We start from the raw sequence: 27,028 nt of genomic DNA, 5'->3' as shown, positions 1-27,028 counted from the left end.
CTAAATATAACCTCGGATGTATTTGGACGGTTTAAATGTCAGAATTCATAACATTTAACTGAGCTGCAAGTAGATCGCGTTGCGATTTCAATTTAAGAGTTACGCCCACGTTCTTGACTCTTAGGAATCTGCCACAGTCGTCCAATAAAAGTTCACAAGCACACACACAGTCTACTGAATATCAGTTTGTGATTGGTCGAAGGTTCCGAACAATTGCATCCAAAAAGGTATTAACGTGGTCGCCTCCGAAAGATTACTGAATTTCAGAGAAAAAAAAACTAGAGAAAAACGGTTATGCCTGTGTGTGTGTGTGTGTGTGTGTGTGTGTGTGTGTGTGTGCGTGTGCGTGTGTGCGTGTGTGCGTGTGTGTGTCGGTGTGTGCGTGTGTGTGCGCCACGTGCGTGCGTGCGTGCGTGCGTGCGTGTGTGTGTGCTTGCAATAAAAATTTACAAGGATATAAAACACAAGTACAGCTACATTTGTAACCATACAATATGGGGTCATATAGATAGAAAGGTAGCTACTTTGGGATTTTCCAGTATTTGAGGTTAAATGTCGCGTTGCATTGAGCGCGCAACTTCCTCAGAAGCGAACTATAGATGGTTTAAATGTGTGGGAAAGGGTATGGGGTGGCTAAATAATTAGCTATTTGTAGTCTGAAGAGGTGCATGTTAATGTATTATGCTTATCTCCGTCTACTTCAGAAACATAAATGTAGTTCACTTGGACAACTTTAAGGAGGGGGCCTCAAATTAAATGTAAAACACATTCTATTCTTATATTTATTCTTTTAAATAAGTTAAAGTACGATAAGACACGTCAAATGATTTATTTCAACGTTAAATGTATATTGGTGTATTTATTTCTTTATAGTCGTTTTGTATCATAAACATTTGCCTCGGAGGACACTCGGAACAAACAACGCCATCTTTGACTGTGTTTTCTATAGAACTAAATACACCGCTATACGTAGTTCAACGTAGTTCAACATGTATTAGCTTAAATATCGGCGTAAGAAGAAGACTTGAAAAATAATATTGCAATACATATCATCTGCGTGTTAACAACAGTATTCTTAACAGTCCATGTTAAACAATTGATCATAACGTACACAATCTTATCATTATTTATCATTGATATGCAAATCACTATTGATGGTGGCATCATTATATATCATAAATATGCATAGTTGTTTTGAAAGTAACGTTATTATTTATCATAGGTGTGCATAGTATTATTGAGGGTAGCATCATTTTATCATAAATATGCATAGTTATTTTGAAAGTAACGTAATTATTCATCATAGATACATAGTACTATTGAGGGTAACTAGTTACATATAGATCTAAATATTTCCATATTTTTCTCTTATTTTTCGAATGTAGTTCACTTCCTTACATAATGAATTGACTGTAGAGTGTTCGTAATTTTGACAATGTGGTCGTGTGATCAAACAACTGTGTCATTTTAACATAATAAAATTGTATTGAAGAAAACAGCAAGTCAAGCAAGTCAAATAAATCAACAAAACTACCAATCGGAACACTTCGGCCATAATCCAACATGAAGCTTGCCTGAGATGGTCGAGTTGGAACGATTGCAAAATTACCTCTATTTATATTCACATTAATTAAACCTGCACCGAAGATATAAAAAGAAATGCTTCTCAATCTCATACAGACGTTTTGATAGATTAGAGACCTTATACACATTTACGCTGTTAGTATGCACTATGAATTGTTTATATTCCAAGCCTCATATGTGGACAGTGCATAGTTACGGTCAATGCAGTGTATTCATCCACAATCATGTACTGAGAGAGAGCACGTTTCGTTCTAAAACACACACATACAAAATAACCATAACAAAAAAAACAACAACACACAATCTCATGGGATATCAATGTACACAGAGTTCATTCAGATAAAACCTCAATGTACAGTGATTTCAATCTCATGGGATATCAATGTTCACAAACTTCAATAGCATGTGATGTCAATGTACACAAAGTTCAATCCCATTGGACATAAATGTACAATCCCATTAGACTTCAATATACAGAGAGTTCAATCCCATTGGACCTCATTGTACACAGAGTTCAATCCCATTGGACCTCAATGTACACATAGTTCAATCCCATTGGACTTCAATGTAAACAGAGTTCAATCCCATTGGACTTCAATATACACAGAGTTCAATCCCATTGGACCTCAATGTACACAGAGTTCAATCCCATTGGACTTCATTGTACACAGAGTTAAATCCCATTGGACGTCAATGTACAAAGAGTTCAATCCCATTGGACCTCAATGTACACAGAGTTCAATCCTATTAGACTTCAATGTACACAGAGTTCAGTCCCATTCGACTTCAATGTACACAGAGTTCAATCCCATTGGACCTCAATGTACACAGAGTTCAATCCCAATGGACCTCAATGTACACAGAGTTCAATCCCAATGGACTTCAATGTACACAGAGTTCAATCCCAATAGACCTCAATGTACACAGAGTTCAATCCCAATGGACCTCAATGTACACAGAGTTCAATCCCATTGGACATCAATGTACACAGAGTTCAATCCCAATGGACCTCAATGTACACAGAGTTCAATCCCAATGGACCTCAATGTACACAGAGTTCAATCCCAATGGACCTCAATGTACACAGAGTTCAATCCCAATGGACCTCAATGTACACAGAGTTCAATCCCATTGGACGTCAATGTACACAGAGTTCAGTCCCATTGGACCTCAATGTACACAGAGTTCAATCCCAATGGACCTCAATGTACACAGAGTTCAGTCCCATTCGACTTCAATGTACACAGAGTTCAGTCCCATTCGACTTCAATGTACACAGAGATCAATTCCGTTGAACTCCAATGTACACAGAGTTCCGGAATAAGACTCTGACTTATCAAGGTGCGACTCGCATAATCGATTATTCGAATCTTTTTTGTAGTTATCCTTTTTTTAAATAGAGCAAATGACAGAAGAGCTTATGGAAAATTAATTGAAATTGAAAGTACAATTTCCGAAGCAATTGGTGACACTAACAATGCATTTAATTGAGTGCAAGGTCGTTTATAAGAGAGCAAATTAAGGCTTTTGTCTGGCATAATGTAACTAGATATAACTGTAGGTTATCGCTTATCCCAAATTTGCCATTTCTCCAGCGGAGTTATTGCAGTCTTTGCTTAGTTCGTGTTGGTTTTCACCAGTGTAATTGCAACCCCCTAAGGCATCATCATATTTATAGCCCTTTGCAGTCTCACACACACAGAACTTCTCACTACAAGCTGGCCAACCATCTGAAATGAGAGTAGTTTTATACATTTTGTAACTTTATGAAATCGAAATTGGCCAAGAATATTATAGTTTAAAATGTTAACAATATTGGAGCAACATTATGCAATCGATTCTTATCCAATTATTACGATTAGGACAATAACTATGGTTCCGCCTTAACAAATAGGGATCGATCCTGGTTTTTAAGAGAATCATTTCGAAAAATTTGGTATAATGAATTAAATATTTGGGTATGAAAGTGTGTTACTTAGAACAAGAAGTGTCAAAAACAATAGTTTCCAGACATTAACGCAAAAACTGGCTAATTTAAAGACAAAAACTAAAACCGTTTTCAAAACGATCATTCTGTCAGAGTGCTGCTTAAGAATATTCAGCAACATGTTTATTCTTGTTTTAAGACTTTTCCCTAACTGCAGCAAACCGAAATTTAATCGTAACTCAAAGGAAAGTTTTGGCTTATGGAAGACGAGCTGAATAGAAAACCATTTTATTAAGACTTGTACTATGTACATCATCTATAATGCATACACTGTTCATATGTAATATTAACGTTTATCTACAATATGTGCATGTATTCTTAATTGTAAGAGATTCTTTAACATATAAAAAGGTTTATCACTCCATTCTTGTCATCATATTTTTAAAATTGTAAATATTTGTACACAGAGGAATGTGTTTAATAACAAGGTTTTAAGGGTTTGTTTTCTTTCTATGATCAATATAACATTGATATATAGACATAAAACGGCAGTCATCATCAAAATCAGTAGTTTGACACATTAAACAATTTAGATCTGTCTTTGCTCTGAATTGAAACTTAAAATTTAGGCAATATTCTCTCCTTAAAGATACTATTTTTGTATCATTTATATCAAACAACGAGAATCAGTGAAAGTGAAAATAGAAGCTTGTGTGAATTGAAATTGTGCTTTTAGTCAAAGTGTACCATTCCTGTACCGATTTTAGCTATTTTATTCCGCTTCTAATATTTCCCTCACTTAAGATTCCGCAAAAATAAATTACGTTTGACCGCCTGCAGTGCATGCGCCTTTAACAACACTTGCTAATGCTACATAAAACTATCTAGTTTCTAGCGTATTCCGTATAGTCGGCGTTAGAATTATACATAATTTATAAATTGTCGAATATAGCGATTATTAAAGCCTCAAAGTATGGCTAAGAGGATTTAATAAAAAAAAATACCGACTTATTGGAGATAAGTGCTCGCCTTATCAAATTCTTGACGAAATGCCATTATCAGATACATGCAACATATGCTTTTCACTTACTATCATTACAGCAAATGACGTTCTCGCACTTTATTCCTGCTGATCTAATACAGTCGTTGGCAGACCGACCACATGGCCCGCCTATTGGCACTGTAATTAGAATAAATGCTCTGAAATAGACTTAACGATGCTAATGGTGATGATGATAAGGACGATATACATAGTGAACTAATCGTTTCGTCACAACCTAAGGGCATGTTCACACGGTATGTTTTAACATACATGTACATGCGTTGAGGGGTCAAACTATACACTAAGGCCATATCAAATTGGTGTTTCGTTCCGAGGATTTACCGCACCTTTTTTTTGAAAATGTAGAAAACTATATAAAAAATGTGAGACCGCACCTATATTTTCATCGCCAACCGGAATCTTGTGATAATTAGCGTTTTTGAAAGCAGAAATAGAATCAATTATAATCTTCATACGCAGTTTTAGTGTGTTTTTTTGTGAAGGGAAATAACCGATGCGTGGAGTTTTATAATGAATATCGAACGGTTTAGCATTGGTTCATTCAATCAAAATGGCGACTTCCGGAAAAAAACATCGTCGCTCGAATTGTGGATATTTAATGGTATGTTAACTGTGATGTGATAATGCTCGAAGTCATCGTTCATCATTCCATGAAAAACATAATCATTAGTTACGCAATATAATCTGTGTACCGGATACTGGTAGCTATAATATTGCGTAATTAACGATTGTTTTTGTTGATGGAAATTGGAGTGATGAAAAATGACTCCCTTATTAACTTCAAGTCATGATACTCGTGATAAGAATTTGACCGTATGATGTCGATGCTGTAGAAAACAGCTTAACTCAACATGAGCATGTTTCATTGTTTGGTCCAAAATGGTTTTCAATGTCAGTTTGTATCAAATACTGACAAAAACAACAATTGCAAACAAGTATATGGGCACAAATAGCGATCAGTATAGAATGATACACTGGTCCGTATAGACTAACTTCTAAATTGTTTGATGCTGCCTGTATGAAACATGTTTTTTAAACATACAAAATCAATCTTAAAAAAATGTCTTAATACAGTTGCAAATAATTCAGATAGATAAGTTGTTTCAAACCTTTTGTGAAAAGCAGAGTTATTATTATTATTTTTGTGAGTAAGTTTAGTGTAGAAATATATATATATATATGATCGAAATCTATTAAAATGCCATATTTTTCTTTTAATAAACAATTAAAAAAGTAAATTATTTATACGCGTGGTTCGCCTGATTCATCTGGGCCCAATAAAACAAGTAAATTCTCATTCTCAATTTTAAAGAGACACTCGTATTCAAAATCAATACATACACATGTATAACAAACATAATTATTGATTGATAAACCTTTAACTATTTATGAAACAATGCATTTATGGAAAATATTCATTACTGATAACAAGATTGAAACCGTGTATTTAATGGCTGAAAACGCACAAATATTAAATGATTGGTGAGTGCTAAAAGATTTATAGTGATCAACTTTCGTCTCATAAGGTAGAAATACCATGTTTTATACACCTTTCTTTCAAATTAAACACAGTTTCTTTCATTAGAACCACTGTTTTCGATATTTATTCATCCTTTTTTGGGGGAAATCAAAACAATTGTATTGATTGTGGTACATCTTATTTAGGAGAACGAGTGCATCTTTAAGAAAAGGATTCAATTAGGTATTAGGTTGATACACATCAGTAATAAGTATTTTACGAAAAGGAGTTTAAGACCAAAAAAAATGCACTTGAGTGATACATAAAAATTATCAATTGTATTCCAAAACCTTTTTTGCGCTAGAATCAGTTTTCTTGGAATTTAAAAAAAATGTTTATCAAAACAATAAATAAGAAAATGCAGAGTATTTTATGAGAAATTACGTTTATAAAAAGAGTTGAAACATACAAGATATTGAATCATATTATGCTATTAAGAGGTAAATTGGGTTGATATTGATATTAAGACTTGACTGAAGGTTGTTGTGGAATTGGGGCTGGTTTCAAAATTCAGACAAGGATATTTTTTCTGATATAAGTCTATTAAAATTAAACTGAGGTCGGGACCAATTTTGAAGCTTGGGGCAAGATATTGTATAGAACATCTTAACAAAATTTCAAACAAAAAACGAGTATCATTTTGTTCTTGAATAAGAACTGTAAACTGATATTAGAAAAACCACACATAGATAAGATTTATTATGTACGACAAAATGAGATAATTTTGTACAATAATTCACCCATCAAAATATCAATGTAAATAGGAACTAGCTATGTATGTATTAAATAGATTTAAGAAAGAAACCTGTCATAATTATTACAGATAAATATTTATGCTATAATTGTACTCTCCTTACGCTTTATTTGATGATTTTATTGCATTATTAACTTTAAAAATTGTTAAAATTCGTACTTAATTATCTTTATTTGGATGAACATTGACTATATATATATATATATATATATATATATATATATATATATATATATATATATATATATATATATGGGGGGTGCTGTTTGTTTTCGACTTTAAGCTGGTGGAAGGGACACAACTCCCTTTGAAGTAGATATTTAAAGAGTTTCCTATAATCCACTCTCGTGACCTTGTTCTTCTCTAAAGCGAAGGTTGTTTAACTAGCTTGAGAATTACTTAAGAAGTGATTAAAAATTAAAAATACTTATTCTGCTTTATATCTTATAAATAATAACACGATGATGGGGTAAGAAACCTCGCTCATCTCTCTGAAATGGTAATTCGTGTAAATTTCGGTTTATACACGTTTTCAATGGAATGGCAAGTAACTTTTTGGCAGGATTCCGATACAAATAAAGCCTAACATGCGTACCCAACACCAAAATAATTATTTTCTGTTAACTCCGTAAGTCCCAAGAACTGCGTAATTGGGTCCTGTACCTCGCGTACCAAAACTTGGGGAAGAGAGAGTTCACCCCAAGTATTGGTATATACGGTTAACAATATCCGATAGGACACAGTGCAATATATCAATGTTCGTTGTTTTAATGTCGATGTTATGTTGGTGCCAATCTATTAGAGAGTCCTTTCAGTGCAGACTTTTGTTAAGCTTGCCGTTATCACAGAGCTTTCCCAGAGCTTTCCCAGAGGCTTCAAAATTCTCAACACGGGGGAATAGGGATAGTTGCATAGAATTTGGTTGTTCAGCGCTCCGTACAAAACCGCATAAGCGAAATACACAATTTCAATTCAAATTTTACTAATGTTAATTACGGGTTTTACCAAAATAATCATTTTCTGTCGTATTTTGAAATGTTTGTTAATAATAGAGCTCTTTTCACACTTTTGTGGATGTTTTGTCGTTGTTACAAGCGTCACATTACACGTGCACATTTACTTATTAATATATCAACCTATAAAACATGAAGGAGTCCTTTTCAAATTAAATAATGTTGCATGACACTTACCATTCGGCGGTGGCGTCGTCGTCGTAGTCATGTTCGTTTCTGTAGTAGAGGATATATAAATAACACACAACATGTTTTATAAGATTGAAAGAACATGGATCTTGCTGCGATTAACATCGATTTTAAACGCAGATGTATCTAATTTTGAACATCTGGTATAAAAAGAGTATTTCTGTAATAGCTCAACAGACATTATTTGTGGTACTAATCATTGAGCGAAACGGAAACATCAGCGTCCGTACTTTTTACCATATCTTTAAATGGAAATCTTTGAAAATCTTCTCAAATCCGCTAACTTTACACTAAATTCACACTATATGGAAAAAAATATCTTTAGAAACAAAATACCATATTTCAAATATGTTCATCGTAGTGTTCCTACTCTGTCAAATTCCTTCACGCCATTTTGATTAATAAATAACATGGTTGCGAGGGGCGGGGTTAGTAACCACTCTATGTCTATATTGAAAATTTTGAAAATCTTCTATTCAGAAACCATTGACCTGATTTCAAAATAATTTCACAGAAATGTTTTTTAAGCGACCATATATCAAATTCTGTCATACCGTTGATATTCATATCAAAACATGTCCGCCAGAAGCGGGGATAGTTTTCATTGTATGTCATTGTGGAAAACTTTGAAAATCTTTTCATCAGAAACAAAATGACCGATTTTTAAAGTATTTTTACAGAAATGTTCCTAAGGTGACCTTTTGATCAATTTATTATTTTTTCTTCTTATTTTATTTCTTTATTATTATTATTATTATTATATTATTGTTTTACAATCACTGAAGATATCAACGTCAACCTTCATGAAATTCTTCACAGTAACAACGTGCTCTTTTGCGACAAGGTATATAAATCCAACTTTAATATTGTAAGATATATTGTTTTATACGAGTGGGCATTTGGGCGAGTGGCACTCAGTATGTTTCCGATCAATAACTTACGAGCCCTTTGTAATGATTCGACGTGTTACTCAGATGCTCACGGGAAGAGACGAAGGGATTTGGGAAGGTCTTATTTCGCACATAAACAAAAAGGGAATTCCCGATCTGTGCCGCTTACTTCCTAATCGGAAGTATTCTGTGTGTAACGAGTTTTGAACTTTATTTACGCACAATACATATACATGTGGATTGGGATAGCTATACATATTTTCATATTACATATTATAATATAAAGAAACTAATAAACGAATGAACCAGGCTTTTGGGGTAAAGATCTTATAAACTTATTATTGTTACTATGAAAAGACATAATTCCTTAAACAAATTATATATATATATATACATATAACCCAAAATACACTTAATTGGTATTTAGTATTCTTTGGCATTATGTCGATTTTTTTTTTTTTTTTTTTTTTTTTTTTTTTTTGATAATTGGATTTTTTTTTGTGAGAGAGTCTCTGAGGTCTGATGTAATGGTACATTTTGTTTAAACGCGATTTACATGTAGGTTTTTGGTTTGTCTTTTTTGAAAAGCCATAAAACATAGTTTTAGTCACAGCTATTTGTGTCGAATTCTATACTAAGGATTTTTAGAGAAAAAAATCTGTAAAATTAAACTAAATATTAATGTAACCACAACTGTACATCTTGGGCCGTACTCATAAAGCCTCTTAAGTCATTTTATGAATACCAGCCCTGGTCAAGATATTGCTTTGAAGCCGTACCTGCATCAAGTCAATTATTCTAACTAACTTTGGGTTTGCATGAGTTTTTGTAAGACGTGTACGTGAGCGGAAAAGGTTTTGAAATATGCCATCTTCAGCAGAGGCCATGCCTTACAACAGATGCCTAATTTAATTATATTAAACTCCACATCTCAACTCAGTGCTGTATGCAAAATATGTTGAGTATGCGTCCTATCATTTTAGACATAAACATGTTTGCAATTTTATATCATAGAAACAATGGACTCTATTTCAGACACAGCCCGATTCGAGGGTTCGAGGATATCTTAATGAGTTCGCTTTGTGAGTCTATATTTACTGACTTATTGACTGAGACAACTGAATACTTAAAAGTTTTAAGATATCTTAAACATAATGAATTTTGATATAAAAACTGTATTTTTTAAAAAAAAAATCATTTTAACAAAAACATGCTTTTCTGAGTCTGATTGATTCTAAAATTTAGACTCAAGACATTAGTGAATACCTGTCCTGGGGCCATGACTACGAACAGTTTCAGACCTGAGTTCAGACTCGAGACGTTAGTGAATACATGTCCTTTGGCCATGACTACGAACAGTTTAAAACCTGAGTTCAGACTCGAGACGTTAGTGAATACATGTCCTTTGGCCATGAGTACGAACAGTTTCAGACCTGAGTTCAGACTCGAGACGTTAGTGAATACATGTCCTTTGGCCATGATTACGAACAGTTTAAAACCTGAGTTAAGACTCGAGACGTTAGTGAATACATGTCCTTTGGCCATGATTACGAACAGTTTAAAACCTGAGTTCAGACTCGAGACGTTAGTGAATACATGTCCTTTGGCCATGAGTACGAACAGTTTCAGACCTGAGTTCAGACTCGAGACGTTAGTGAATACATGTCCTTTGGCCATGATTACAAACAGTTTAAAACCTGAGTTCAGACTCGAGACGTTAGTGAATACATGTCCTTTGGCCATGATTACGAACAGTTTCAAACCTGAGTTCAGACTCGAGACGTTAGTGAATACATGTCCTTTGGCCATGATTACGAACAGTTTCAAACCTGAGTTCAGACTCGAGACGTTAGTGAATACATGTCCTGGGGACATGATTACGAACAGTTTCAAACCTGAGTTCAGACTCGAGACGTTAGTGAATACATGTCCTTTGGCCATGATTACGAACAAATTCAAGCCTGAGTTAAGACTCGAGACGTTAGTGAATACATGGCCTGGGGCCATGATTAGGAACAGTTTCAAACCTGAGTTCAGACACGAGACGTTAGTGAATACATGTCCTTTGGCTATGACTACGAACAGTTTCAAATCTGAGTTCAGACTCGAGACGTTTGTGAATACATGTCCTTTGGCCATGACTACAAACAGTTTCAAACTTGAGTTCAGACTCAAGACGCTAGTGAATACATGTCGTGGGGCCATTATAACGAACCGTTTCAATTCTGAGTTCAGACTCGAGACGTTAGTGAATACATGTCCTTTGGCCATGATTACGAACAGTTTCAAACCTGAGTTCAGACTCGAGACGTTAGTGAATACATGTCCTTTGGCCATGATTACGAACAGTTTCAAACCTGAGTTCAGACTCGAGACGTTAGTGAATACATGTCCTTTGGCCATGAGTACGAACAGTTTCAGACCTGAGTTCAGACTCGAGACGTTAGTGAATACATGTCCTTTGGCCATGATTACGAACAGTTTAAAACCTGAGTTAAGACTCGAGACGTTAGTGAATACATGTCCTTTGGCCATGATTACGAACAGTTTAAAACCTGAGTTCAGACTCGAGACATTAGTGAATACATGTCCTTTGGCCATGAGTACGAACAGTTTCAGACCTGAGTTCAGACTCGAGACGTTAGTGAATACATGTCCTTTGGCCATGATTACAAACAGTTTAAAACCTGAGTTCAGACTCGAGACGTTAGTGAATACATGTCCTTTGGCCATGATTACGAACAGTTTCAAACCTGAGTTCAGACTCGAGACGTTAGTGAATACATGTCCTTTGGCCATGATTACGAACAGTTTCAAACCTGAGTTCAGACTCGCGACGTTAGTGAATACATGTCCTGGGGACATGATTACGAACAGTTTCAAACCTGAGTTCAGACTCGAGACGTTAGTGAATACATGTCCTTTGGCCATGATTACGAACAAATTCAAGCCTGAGTTAAGACTCGAGACGTTAGTGAATACATGGCCTGGGGCCATGATTAGGAACAGTTTCAAACCTGAGTTCAGACACGAGACGTTAGTGAATACATGTCCTTTGGCTATGACTACGAACAGTTTCAAATCTGAGTTCAGACTCGAGACGTTTGTGAATACATGTCCTTTGGCCATGACTACAAACAGTTTCAAACTTGAGTTCAGACTCAAGACGCTAGTGAATACATGTCGTGGGGCCATTATAACGAACCGTTTCAATTCTGAGTTCAGACTCGAGACGTTAATGAATACATGTCCTGGGGCCGTAAATACGAAAAGTTTCAAACCTGAGTTCAGACTCGAGACGTTAGTGAATACATGTCCTGGGGCCATGATTATGAACTGTTTCAAACCTGAGTTCAGACTCGAGACGGTAGTGAATACATGTCCTGGTGCCATGATTATGAACAGTTTCAAGCCTGAGTTAAGCCTCGAGAAGTTAGTGAATACATGTCCTGGGGCCATGATAACGAACAATTTCAAACCTGAGTTCAGACTCGAGACGTTAGTGAATACATGTCCTGGGACCATGAATACGAACAGTTTCAAACCTGAGTTCAGATCCGAGACGTTAGTGAATACATGTCCTTTGGCCATGAATACGAACAGTTTCAAACCTGAGTTCAGACCCGTGACGTTAGTGAATACATGTCCTGGGGCCATGATTAATAACAGTTTCAAACCTGAGTTCAGACCCGAGACGTTAGTGAATACATGTCCTTTGGCCATGAAAAACGAACAGTTTCAAACCTGAGTTCAGACCCGAGACGTTAGTGAATACATGTCCTTTGGCCATGAAAACGAACAGTTTCAGACCTGAGTTCAGACTCGAGACGTTAGTGAATACATGTCCTTTGGCCATGACTACGAACAGTTTCAAGCCTGTGTTCGGACACGATACTTTAGTGAATACATGTCCTTTGGCCATGACTACGAACAGTTTCAAACCTGAGTTCAGACACGAGACGTTAGTGAATACATGTCCTTTGGCCATGACTACGAACAGTTTCAAACCTGTGTTCGGACATGATACTTTAGTGAATACATGTCCTTTGGCCATGACTACGAACAGTTTAAAACCTGAGTTCAGACTCGAGACATTAGTGAATACATGTCCTTTGGCCATGATTACGAACAGTTTAAAACCTGAGTTCAGACTCGAGACGTTAGTGAAAACATTTCCTGTGGCCATGAACACGAACAGTTTCAAACCTGAGTTCAGACACGAGACGTTAGTGAATACATGTCCTGGGGCCATGATTATGAACAGTTTCAAGCCTGAGTTAAGACTCGAGACGTTAGTGAATACATGTCCTGGGGCCATGACTACGAACAGTTTCAAACCTGAGTTCAGACTCGAGACGTTAGTGAATACATTTCCTGTGGCCATGAACACGAACAGTTTCAAACCTGAGTTCAGACTCGAGACGTTAATGAATACATGTCCTTTGGCCATGATAACGAACAGTTTCAAACCTGAGTTCAGACTCGAGACGTTAGTGAATACATGTCTTTTGGCCAAGATAACGAACAGTTTCAGACCTGAGTTCAGACTCGAGACGTTAGTGAATACATGTCCTTTGGCCATGATAACGAACAGTTTCAAACCTGAGTTCAGACTTGAGACGTTAGTGAATACATGTCCTTTGGCCATGATAACGAACAGTTTCAAACCTGAGTTCAGACTCGAGACGTTAGAGAATACCTGTCCTGGGGCCATGAATACGAACAGTTTCAAACCTGAGTTCAGACTCGAGACGTTAGTGAATACATGTCCTTTGGCCATGACTACGAACAGTTTCAAACCTGAGTTCAGACTCGAGACGTTAGTGAATACATGTCCTGGGCCATGAATACGAACAGTTTCAGACCTGAGTTCAGACTCGAGACGTTAGTGAATACATGTCCTTTGGCCATGACTACGAACAGTTTCAAACCTGAGTTCAGACTCGAGACGTTAGTGAATACATGTCCTTTGGCCATGAATACGAACAGTTTCAAACCTGAGTGTAGACTCGAGACGTTAGTGAATACATGTCCTTTGTCCATGACTACGAACAGTTTCAAACCTGAGTTCAGACTCGAGACTTTAGTGAATACATGTCCTTTGGCCATGAATACGAACAGTTTCAAACCTGAGTTTAGACTCGAGACGTTAGTGAATACATGTCCTTTGTCCATGACTACGAACAGTTTCAAACCTGAGTTCAGACTCGAGACGTTAGTGAATACATGTCCTTTGGCCATGACTACGAACAGTTTCAAACCTGAGTTCAGACTCGAGACGTTAGTGAATACATGTCCTTTGGTCATGACTACGAACAGTTTCAAACCTGAGTTCAGACTCGAGACGTTAGTGAATACATGTCCTTTGGCCATGAATACGAACAGTTTCCAACCTGAGTTCAGACTCTGTTGTTTAAGCAACTTTTCAAAATATTTTTCATTTAGCCCTATGGTTAAACTGTTGTGATAATTAATTAGATATCTAGAGTTTTATCATTTGTTTTATTTTCATAAATGTAAACTGTATACTAATATTAGAAAAGCACAAAAGCTTGCATACAATTTAGTATATACGACCAAACTGTGTTCGTACGCATGTGCATATCCACGTCATTTTAGCAGCCTAAAGTGTTCTCATGTTCGACTTAGGCTGGTGGAAGAGACATAACTCAAATTGCAGCAGATATTTTAAGAGTTTCCTATATTTCACTCTAGTGACACTGTTCTTCACTTATGCGAAGGTAATTAAAGTTACTTGAGAATTACCTGATAAGTTATTTTAAATACTTATTATGTTATACATATTATAATTAATAACACTACGATGGGGTAAGACAATAAGCTCATGTCTTAATCTGAAATGAAAGTTCGTGTCAATTTAAGTTAATACACGTTTTCAAAGAGCACAATGGGATGGAGAGTAATTTAAAACAGCATTGTGATACAAATAAATTCCAACATGCGTAATCAACACAAAAATAGTTATTTTCTGCGTACCCCGTATCGACACAGTGAGTCCCGTGACCAGCGAAATTGGGTCCTGTATCTCGCGTAACAAAACGGGTGGAGGGGACCACCCCCAGTTTTGGTATGAGATCAACAATATCCGACACCGATAGAGAACAGTCCAATATGTCATTGTTCAATGGTTTAATGTCGATGTAATGTTGGAGTTAATTTATGATAGAGGCCTTTCAGTGCACCCTTTCGTAAAACTTGCTATTATCACAAAATCAAGTTATGTGACCCTTTATGGTTAATCTATTACAGCTTTTAACGCTCTCGGCGTTGCATACCCACACGGTATGTGAATGATTGTGAAGAAAGTTATGATAACTTATACTAAGTCACTCTCGTTGGCACGATGTTGCGAGAGAGTTTGGTCTTGTGGGGGAAACCGGAGTACCGGGAGTCACCCACTTGACCGGCTTGGTGACCACTAACCAAACTCACATGCGCCCAGGCCGAGAATCGAACCTGGTCGCCTTGGCGAGAAGCGAGTGTGCTGACAACTGCACCGGACAACCTGCGCTTCAATACAAATATCGTTATGTTGAACAGTTATTGTATAGATTCTGCCCGTAAATTTACGGATTTCTCCGAGCACTCTTAAGCAGCGTAATGTACGATATCTTATTGAAACAGGCCCCAGTGCATTGTATTGAATACTAATAATAAAAATTGAAATAAATAGTCCTATGTTTTGTTAAACTTATTTTTATCGACTTTCGTTTATTGTTTTTGAATGTCCAAAGTCAAATGTCCTGCAAGCACGACATTCCATTTTTGGAATGATTGGGCAGGGATAGGTTTGGTAGTGACAGGTTTGGTAGTGACTGGTTCGGTAGTGACTGGTTTGGTAGTGACTGGTTTGGTAGTGACTGGTTTGGTAGTGACTGGTTTGGTAGTGACTGGTTTGGTAGTGACTGGTTCGGTAGTGACTGGTTTGGTAGTGACTGGTTTGGTAGTGCCTGCTTTGGTAGGGTATGGTTGTGAGTTGTTCGGTAGTGAATGGTTCGGTAGTTACTTGTTTGGTAGTGACTGGTTTGGTAGTGACAGGTTTGGTAGTGACTGGTTTGGTAGTGACTGGTTTGGTAGTGACTGGTTTGGTAGAGTTTGGCAGTGACAGGTTTGGTAGTGACTGGTTTGGCAGTGACAGGTTTGGTAGTGACTGGTTTGGTAGTGACTGGTTTGGTAGTGACAGGTTTGGTAGTGACTGGTTTGGTAGTGACTGGTTTGGTAGAGTTTGGCAGTGACAGGTTTGGCAGTGACAAGTTTGGCAGTGACAGGTTTGGTAGTGACTGGTTTGGTAGTGACAGGTTTGGTAGTGACAGGTTTGGTAGTGACTGGTTTGGTAGTGACTGGTTTGGTAGTGACTGGTTTGGTAGTGACTGGTTTGGTAGTGACAGGTTTGGTAGTGACAGGTTTGGTAGTGACTGGTTTGGTAGTGACAGGTTTGGTAGTGACAGGTTTGGTAGTGACTGGTTTGGTAGTGACTGGTTTGGTAGTGACTGGTTTGGTAGTGACTGGTTTGGTAGAGTTTGGCAGTGACAGGTTTGGCAGTGACAAGTTTGGCAGTGACAGGTTTGGTAGTGACTGGTTTGGTAGTGACTTTTATTATTTCATTTGTATGGATGACTTTATGTTATGTCCAAATAAAGTACTTTTTTTAATCTGATGCATGAATAGATTGTTTAAAAATGGAAACCATTAATGCCATAATTCATTAAACCAGTTTATAGTTTTCTACAATATATCCATCAATTCGAACTAAAGTTATTGAGCGGAAACCACCTGTTTGACAGACGGCCGCCCTCCCGCTCGATCGTTCGCCCCACCAACGACATATATCCCAATCCAATAATTTCGAAATACCTGGATAATAACTATTAATATGTAATTAAAGTAATGAAAACTAAACTAACCAGTAACGCACTTCTTGCATTCATAGTCGAATATGAAGCCATATTTGCAGATGCACACTTTACTATATCCGTATGTGTCGCATATGGCATTTTCATCTTTACAGTAATGACAGTCGTCACAACACTGGCCGACTTCGAGCGCTAAAATATAGACAAACACAAACGTCATGATTACAGTAATAAATAAACATCACTAAGATAGGATTTATTAAAAGCGTTTCAATAAATCAGTTACGGGGATGACGGGGGCACTGAAAAGCTGAAGACATATCATATAATGGTTTATCAATGTTTATGCCATTCTGACCGACTGAGGTTATCATTTTCTCACAATTTCTAACTTGGCCTCCGCTTAAACTTCAGTCACGCTCGGGCAAAATGAAATTAAACAATAGCCGTCGTAAGACAGCGCGCTCGACTACGCCGCTTTGACTTAGAATACAGTAAAGTATAAAGATACCAAGTTTGGTCTCTTTATGTCGAACCTAACTAAAATTATTCGTCAATCGAATGAAGGATATAGAAGTTATTAATAAATATTCCAATTTGCCCTAAAACTTTAACTCAAGTTCCATAGTCAATCAGGAGCCATAATCGGTGTAAAGAATAATATGGAGTTATCTAACCTCATCATGTGATGGCCCTGAACTACTGTGTGAAGTATGAATTCAATTTAATGTAGGGTATTGGACTTATAAGTGATAGCCCAACTATTCTTCGAATAGTCGAGCTAAAAATTATAAATGAGTTCATTTCATCTAGGGAAATATGTCGTTTGAGTGTTTGAATAAGCTTTTTAGAACGCTTGCCCGTACTCAGAATTTCTGTATATATATCTCTGATTAGGTAACGTAACGTTTGTTTTTGAATTTGCATTTATGTTCTTGAAATTTATTTAGTACAACTGTAACTTTTTCTCAAATATCTGCTGTTGAAAAAAACCTGTTTAAAATAGTGTTGCAAATATGTATATAACGTTAATATGTGTGATGACATTATCGCGTGATGTTATCAATGTATTGTTAAAAGGTCCAAATATATATCACTTTGGTGAAAGTCAATGTGGCCTAGTGGTGAAGGGCTCCGTTTTATATGTTTTCTTTATTTCCACACGTGGGTTCGAACCCCACTAAGACCAAAATATTTTTATACTATAATTGTATTTTTTCAGCATTTTTGATATCATGGAGTAAAATAATAATAAAGTGAGTGTTTTCATATGCATTACCAGAAAAACTTGTTTTCGGTCCAAAAACATGACCGAGTACCTTTAACTCTCATTTTACACATGTTGCCAAAAACAAGGCGCTTATATGTTAAGCAAGGCTTAATCAATAATCGAATATAGTCAAGTTGCATAATTCACAATATGTAGACAAATATTTATTTATGCATATCAAATATAAGAAAAGCGCCTACACACAAACAAAACTAATGAGCAATAACGAATAGATACTTTTGTAATACTTTGCATGCATTATACAATACAAATATAACATAAAACATGAACTAAAGATCTAACCTGGAAAGAATAGTCCCTGGCTAATAAGTAACAATAATCACTTATTAAAGACCGGTCAACATGCTGATGTACATGCATAAAGCAATATATAGGATGAGACATAAAAGATCCTCAACTCTGGTTTGAATAGTTGTAACTCGAAAAAGTCACGCAAACTATTTAAATATTGTCGGGTTAGTCCCTTTTTCGACTGCAAAAATCGGCTTGCTATTGTTACTTACGGGTACACGGGCATGGTGGGTGTTCGCTCGAGGTGTCACTGGAGGATTCGCTTGAAGATTCGCTGGATTCAGATTCAGATTCAGATTCCCCCTCGTAGTAGTATTCAGGATGAACAAATCCACCTCCAAATTTACATTGAACAGCTGCCAGGAGAGCAAGGGTCTGTTTATAAATGAAAAAAATGAGGTTCCATAAGAGAACTGTTCAATTTTCAATATTTTTTTTATTTGGTCGATTAAAGTTAGAAATGGCTATACCATTATGATAACAATGACAAATAAATGGTTTACATACCACGTGGTTAAAAGGTATTTTACACAGAAATGTGATGCGTATATTGACCATATGTGCTAAATAATGAAGAGGCTGTTGTCCATATGTACAAAATCATGAAGGGGCTAGTATCCTATGTTGAAGGGCTATCGTCCGCATGTGCAATATCATGAAGGTACCTTTGTCCGCCTATGCAAATTAGAGCTCAGGGGCTAATGCCCTACGGGTCTTAGGGGTAAATGTCCTAGGGGCTAATATCAGTCTACCATATATCAGTTGCATGTGGGCAAATCCTTACTCAAAACTGTCCAGTATATTAAGCGTGACTTTGTGACAAATATGTTCCCAGTCTGTTTGACCCTCTTTCTCTTTCAACCTGTCACATCGTTTGTTCTTAATAGGATTTTCCGTACACGTACCTATTATGTTAATCAATTTTGGGGCAATATTGACTAAGGGAAAACACTCAAATGCGGCTGAAAATGTCCGAAATTTCTATCGACGTTTTGTTTACATATGACATCAAACCACATGGTATGTTTACCCTTAATCAAACATCAGTTAATGAAATGTATACTATGTTTTATATCGCGACCTGATTGATTGGCAAAAACAGGCTCATTTCAAACCCTCGTAAGAGTTTTGAGCAATCTAAGGCATCTACTTTCCTGAAGAACAGAACAGAACAGTTCTTCAGGATTAACTTGGAACACAATAACCTTCGGATATGTTTCGTTATCATTTCCGTTAAAATTCACAACTTAAAGATATTCTTGGAAAGGCCTAAAATCATACTTTATATACAATGACACCTAAATCAGAACTGGAAATGCATACAGGCAACCCTGTTTTAAGTGGCCACCAGTATTGAGTGGCCATTGACAAATCGTACAATTTGACTACTTCACAAATCACATGAAACCAGGCTGTGAAGCTGGTTACGTTTGTTAAGGCTCTTACCGTCAACTTAGTGCAATAACTGAATAACTGCTCATAGAAATAGAAGTAGATATTGAGTTCTTGCACTAAGGTGACGTTATGTTTTCAAATTTTCTTCCAACAAGTCATTAAGTTAACTGTCAAAAAAGCATGAACATTAAAACACTTCTGAAATTGTTAATACATACTTAATTAGAAATAGGAAAGGCGGTGTTTACGGGATGTTAATTTGCATTGTGAAATTTTAATTCATCAATATCGGCCATTACTGTATTTTCCAGAGTTCATTGTCTCCATTGTCAGCCCGAAGTTGAATGGATCTCGGCTAACGCCTCGGTCCATATTCACCTTCGGGGATTGACTGTCAGGGCCTTTAAACGTCATATCACGCTTGGTGGTTTGTAATATTTCTTAAATAGGGAACATGGTTTCGCCTTTTCCCACCCCTGCTTTTTTTAAATTCTTTGGTCAAAGGTATACAAATTATCATACGATTAACAATTTACATAAGATACAATGTCATTGATACAAATAAATTGAACGTTTTCTTTTTAAACAAAATAAAATATTTTGAAATAAATAAACATATCTATTACTTTGGATAAATGTAACTGTTTGAGCTTAATTGTGATGATCAAAACAAATAAGTCGGCAAGCCGGACGGCGCCCAGTGACGATTTAATTGTTTTGGAGAACAAAAATAAATGCTAATTTTCTTAGTTTTGATCGTGAAATATCTATATACTAGCCAGTGCGCTTTTATAACTAAATGGAAATTTAAGTACGAACAGTCTCAAGTCCGAATTCAGACTCAAACCTTAATTTGATAGCTATCGTTATTCCATTTCATCGTTTTACACAAATTAAGTGAATAATAAAAATATTTTTCAAGTAGTACTATTTTCATCAGCAGAGCTCACCAGGACAGTCTAAGATATGAGACTGTTTTTAAAAATGAGCCAAGGTGTCTGTTATAATCGAGCAGATGAATACTGATCAAATAAAGCTCAACCGTTACATCCCTTTTCTTTGAACACAACCCTAAATGGCAAGTAGCCAAAAAATGTATTCGGTACCAGGTGTCGCCCGGTACCCGGCATCGTTTTCCAATACCGGATTATGTTGATCCCGGGTTTAGTGATAAATTCCGGTATCACATGGTCATGTATTAATTGCCTATTGAAGTAATGGTTATCGGATAGGATCGCTGTTTTGAAGATATATTTCATGACTTGTTTTCTTGTGAACCTTGTTTGTTTAAATGTTCTAGTTATAAAGTTATATCTTTTTTGCGAATTGCGAAGTAATACAAACAACCAATTTAAAGTGTTCCATTTGATATGTATCTTTGAAATAACAGAAAGGACGAATGATAAAAAAAAATATAAAAATATTAAAGTTACTTAAATATACATGATGTTTAATTTCACAAATAATGAATAATATAACTATTTTACCAATATAATAAAACATTGTTTATGTTGATAAAAGCATAAATGAACGTAAAGTTGTATTTAAACTTGTATAATGTACTACAAATGACAAATGTTCATGAAGTCAATATTAAAAACATGTTCATTTAATGTGATTTTGTATGGGTAGAAATATATTTAGACTTTAGGACGCGTTTGCAAAAATACTTTAATTGTTTGTGTATTTGCAGGCGACATATTGCAACTTCCACACCTTTTCCCCGGATTTAATTCAGTCACATTTGCCATTATATCACTTTTTACACTGTTTATTTTCACAACTGACCATACCGTCAATATATTCTGGCATAAACGCCATGTTTTTATTTTCAACGATTTCGGTACTCGATCTTTGGAAAGGCATACACTTTTTTTTATTTTTCCAAACAGTAAAGTAAATGTTCTCGCATTTCTTGTACATCGTAAATTGTGTTAAAATTAAACTTGTCGGTGTTAAAACAAAATTCGACTGTATTTGCAATCACAAAAAAAGACCGCAGTCGTGGTTGGTTGGTTGCTGCTGGGTTAAAGGTATCTATGCACTTATGAGGGATGAGAATAAATAGAAGTCCTATATATCTGATATAGTTGAATTTGTAGGTTTAATTTTATGTTTAACATTTGCTTACAAACTGTCTACTTAATATACGCAATCATTGTTATGTTGGAAGCTTGTAATTCAAAGGCAGTTCCCATCAAAATAAAGATATACTGAAGGAGATGGCGCATATTGAATCTTTTTGTCTGTATTCCAAAGATCTTGTTTTGTTGACATAAAAGGATGTTAATGTAGTTAATTGTAAACCAATATTTAATGTTCGCAACCGCTGCCATGTGTTTATCATTTTACCAGTTATTCGTTACAGTCATGTCCTTATCTTTCATTGATAAAATGCACACTTTCATCACAATCGTTTCTGGTACTTGAATTTAAAACCATGATGATATTGTCACCATTAGTTTTTATACTTGTCATGTCAAATGTGTACTCTTTACCTTGGTGATTGCATTTTGACTGTGCATTTTCATTTGCTGTCATTTATTCTGTCACAAAGTGTTTTAATGTCTGCAGCGATCTGTGGTGAGGACCGATACCTGATATAATTTGCCAATCATTATAATCATCATCACCATCAAATTATCTCAGTTGATAAAGTTAAAGATGAAGTATAAGGTTAATCACGAAATTCACAGAAACACATGCCCAGGCCAAAACTAGTCAATTCATACTCGCCTCTTCAGACGCAGTAAACAGTTTACTATTGGGTGAATTGACTACATCGTTTACTTAAGAAAAGCCACCTAAAACAATAATACTTTCTTTTATTCTCATTAAACTGACCTTCAAACCGGTTACATTATACTCATGTTGCAAAATAAATAAAATAACCTTTATTAATGACTGGCATTTATTTTGATTCCATTTGTTTCTGCTATAAAATCATGGAGATTAATAAAAAGAACATATCTTCCCCCAGCAAGAGAACATGATTCAAAAGTTATTTAGTGAATAAAAAATTTGATAATTATTCACTATGCCTTAATAAATGTAGAGATTTTCAGCTGATTCCAATTACATAGTACCTGTTGCTAACTGGATAGGAAATCTTCTCTAGTTCCGTTTGGAGACATTTTGTTTATTAAGTGTGATGCTTATATCAATTTCAATAACTGTTTGTTAATATTGGGTAATTTTAACGGGACAGTCAACCTATTTATCCATTTTAACGGGACTGTCAACCTATTTATCCATTTTAACTATAATAAAATATACCTTTCAATCAAACTCACTATTCTTTTGTCATATATTCAATGTAATAGTTGATAATTGTTGACATTGATACCTGCCCTGAGGACTTTCAAAACCAATGCGATCGATCACTGTCCAATGGATTTATACAAGACGTTAAATGCCTATTTTATGGTATGTTTGGCATAATAATTCTCTGCGGTGCATCCTTTGGTTAAAGCACTGATGTCACAACAGGGGTTTTATAACCTGTGTATTTGTTTAATGGCTCTGGGCCAATTAGAGTTGACACTATTTAGAGTAAATAAATTGTCTCACTAATACATATACACAAAATGCAGAGCCAATGTATTAATTTGACCGACAGGAAATAACAAACAAACAAAGAGAAATAAGTTTTTAAAAAGTTATTAGATAATTTATATATTTCAATCCACTTAAACACATGGTCATCATTGTTATATCCAAATTGTGAAGCATCATGGTTAACTCATATTAATGCGCTATTATATTTAACATACAAGTTTACTCTTATCCATATTTTGAAGCATTGTTAAAATAATGTTATTACTATATATTTAAATTAACACTTCATTCCTTAACGATGGTTGTTGTTTATCAATTTCACATTATTTCTGTATAAAGTGCAATGGCATTTCCCATCGAAATCGCGTGCGTTTGTTCGATACTTCTGTCCTGTCATTGGGCGCAATAATACTAATGGGCGGGGCATATTTACTACGGAACTATTTATTTCAATGAAATCGTAGTAAATATTGGCAACATGCAAAACTGTAATCTGCAGTAAAGCAGTTAAAACAAAATAAGCAACGATAATTTAATTGATTTTAATGTAGATGATTTCATGACGGATGGAACAGTTGAAGAAATATTAAATTACAATGATGACGACTTATTTTGGAATTTGGAATTGACATTTGGTAAAAATAAAGCATCTGACAAAACATGAAATCGAGGAAATGAAACAATAACATAATGTAGTGCACCCAGCAACTTCCAGAAGAAAGGGCACAGTTCAACACTTAAGTCTTTTCGCGTCCTCTGGCTTTTCTTCCGCGAAAGTTCACGTTACCCCACCCACCGCCACTGTCGTTTCCACAGAGATGTTTCATCCTCATTGGTTTGGTTTATACTAATTTATTTTAGCTCGATTGAGACGAAAGCTGATAGCTTATAAGATCACTCTCGAGTCCGTTTCCTGGGCAGAAACCAGTACTGTGTCCTTTTTGAGAGGCCATGAGAAAGTACCCCTAGTGGGGATCGAACCCACAACCTCTTGGATGAGAGGCGGACACCTGTACCACTAGACCACTCTCATCCTCATTAAATGTTTACTTCCAAAGAAATTACAATGCACTTGCTGATTTGTCCAACACCGTATTCCAACATGATTCATACACCAACTGATTCTTCAAAATAACGCTCGACAAGTAAATTGACTTGAATTTCTCTTCAATTTGGAAACTCGATCGTGACTTAACAAACGCTAGTATTGGGTATTATCGCGAGATATAATGAGAACTTTGTAGGTGGCGATATTTTTGTTGTTTTCTTGTTATTGTTAATTTTTCATAACTCAAGTTGTATTTTTCTGGTTGTAATGCAGTTGTAATACGTATTTATAATATACTTGACCTTGAAAATATAGAAAATAAACATATAAATAAGGAACTATTTTATCTGCGCATTCCTTGTTGTATAAAATTAGGTTACGATAGCTGTTCTAATATACCCACCGTTGAGAACAACGAGAGAAAGAAAAAAGAGAAAATGCTCTTGAATAATCTATTTATTTTAGCATAAATGTAGATTTAAATGTAAATATAAGTATTAAAATTCGACATGTTGCAATTTATTGGGGTATGGTAACAGCCCCATTGCATACCATACCCCAATAAAATGCAACATGTCGAATTTTAATCCTTAAATGAAAAAGTAAACAAAAAAAGCAATTGGACAAGATGTTTTGTTCATTCCAATAATAAATCCTCTAGTACTGCACAGCAGGACACTCAGATATGAGATCAATACACATGTCGAGAGAACTATATTTGGTTGTCCGGTATGAACTGTGATAAGCGCATTCGATTCTCACTTAGGTGACCTAGGTTCGATTCCCGGCATGGGCGCACTTGAGTTTGGTTTGTGGTCACCAAGCCGGACAAGTGGGTTTCCTCCGGGTACTCCGGTTTCCCAAACAACACAAGACCACACTCTCGCGTAAATTCATACCAACGAGAGTAACTAATATCATGTTGTAATAACTTGTTTCACAATCGTTGTAAAATAAATAAGTTTAAACTAGCCTAACTATAGAGATTTACGTTAAAAATATTGTAAGTCCTATTATTGTAGATGGCTTTCCTTACACAATTTTTAAAAAAAAAGTTATTAATATCAAGATCGGCTCTATTCGGTAATTCTAAATACATATATTTTGCAATGAAAATATGACTCGGTTATTAGTACAAACTGATGCTTTATTTTACATTCTAATATGCATTAATCTTACACGTGCTAAATGTAAATTGCCACACATTGTTTCCCTCTGATATTACACTTTTGTTACCATCCTGTTTGCTATCGCTATAAATATAGTAAAAAAAATATGCGAAAAAAACTACTTTTGTATTGTTGTTGTTTTTTTGTATAAAAAGATGTGTACCTACTACATTGAAAGTATACACTACGAGCGCGAATCGCAAGTTACGCATAATGCTGGGTTCACATCTGTACCGTATTGTCAAGCCTACCGTTCAAAGTACCGTGCGTATATCGGATTATCACTGTTACCGAGCCGCACCCTGCTAATACTGCTACCTGTTGGTTACCGTTTGGTTACATGAGAATTGATATATATACAAACACAAAGAAAACATTCCCGTATTCGATAACCTTATTAGCTATATTACCGAACTGTTTTGCAATCTAGAACAAGGCAACTGCAACATGGGAAGTAAATTATATCAGCATCTAAAATGCCAGTCCTCAGATCCGTTTAGAAACATTTTAAATATTTTTATTTGTACACCGTTCTTTCATTTTTTTTATTTCATTGAACTGAATAAATACGTTTTAACCAATACGGTACAACCATATTTTTTATTCTAGCACACCGGATAGGCATTTTTGGTGAATTCAGCCGTGCTGGAACCCACCATTCCAGATGAGTCACGCGCTGTCACGTAATACTTTTTAGTTCTTTAATCATACACTTTATTTAACCATAACAATGATATTTCAATAGATGGGTTCCTTAAACATTTACTTTACCAAAATATACCTTCAAAACAAAACAAAATAACCCTTAAAAGACGTGATACTGAAGAATCTTTTTGACGTATGCAGCGAATAAAAATACAGCGCGTCATGACGTCAGTAAACATCATCGCACGCGCTTTTTGGTGAAATTTACAAAAAGCGATTTCTATGTATTCTTTTCACAAAAAAGTAAATTAAGGTATGATAGAAGAAATGTCAATCATGTGTGTCCGGTCCAGATAGAAATATCTGACCCTCGGGCACGCTGCGTAGCAACGCACGTGCCCTCCTGTCGGATTTTTCTATCCGCACCGGAAACACATGACAACTATTATTATTACTATGTTAATGGACAAAATTTATAACTAATTCATCATTTGTCTTAATTTTAATATTTAACCACGACTGAATTCCATTTTTCTCAACTTCTTATAAATGCGACAACGAATTTCACATTTTTCAAATCATGTGGTTCAATCTGAGAATTTAGAATACCGTATTTACAATTTTGTAAATGATTTTATATTTATAATAAATAAAGTCAGACTTACGAGAAATATCCTCAACATTTTAAAGAGCATCCGTAAAATCGGAGTACAACACTTTTCTCCCGACACTCGCAATATCCCAAATAATCCTGCCGTCCACCGATATATACCAAACGTAAAAAAAAAATCCTTTGGGCTGGTTTTTATTCAAAGCAT

The 27,028-nt window shown here is 35.6% G+C and overlaps 1 protein-coding gene across 2 annotated transcripts; it reads right to left on the bottom strand.

Moving 5' to 3' along the window:
* Positions 1–768: 768 nt before the first annotated feature.
* LOC128206941 (uncharacterized) lies at positions 769–27,028 on the bottom strand. 2 transcript variants are annotated; one of them, XM_052909685.1, is made up of 6 exons: positions 26,876–27,028; positions 18,608–18,770; positions 16,865–17,005; positions 8,038–8,076; positions 4,602–4,691; positions 769–3,314 (listed from the first exon to the last, which is right to left on the bottom strand). In XM_052909685.1, the coding sequence occupies exons 1-6, from the start codon at positions 26,903–26,905 to the stop codon at positions 3,154–3,156; spliced, it is 624 nt and encodes a 207-aa protein (XP_052765645.1). In that variant the 5' UTR covers positions 26,906–27,028; the 3' UTR covers positions 769–3,153. The 2 variants fall into 2 exon arrangements, with proteins under 2 accessions (XP_052765645.1, XP_052765646.1); XM_052909686.1 differs by lacking the exon at positions 8,038–8,076.

Source organism: Mya arenaria, chromosome 10, assembly GCF_026914265.1.
Source record: "Mya arenaria isolate MELC-2E11 chromosome 10, ASM2691426v1".
NCBI classification, from domain to species: domain Eukaryota; kingdom Metazoa; phylum Mollusca; class Bivalvia; order Myida; family Myidae; genus Mya; species Mya arenaria.
This window is presented reverse-complemented; position numbering and strand designations above follow the sequence as displayed.

Excerpts from the sequence above, each read along its gene's own strand:
- LOC128206941 (XM_052909685.1), bottom strand. The coding sequence starts at position 26,905 with ATGCTCTTTAAAATGTTGAGGATATTTCTC. Across the intron at positions 8,077-16,864 it reads ATGCAAGAAGTGCGTTACTG|AAACGAACATGACTACGACG; the intron begins GTTAGTTTAGTT and ends CCTCTACTACAG. Across the intron at positions 4,692-8,037 it reads GACGACGCCACCGCCGAATG|TGCCAATAGGCGGGCCATGT; the intron begins GTAAGTGTCATG and ends TTCTAATTACAG.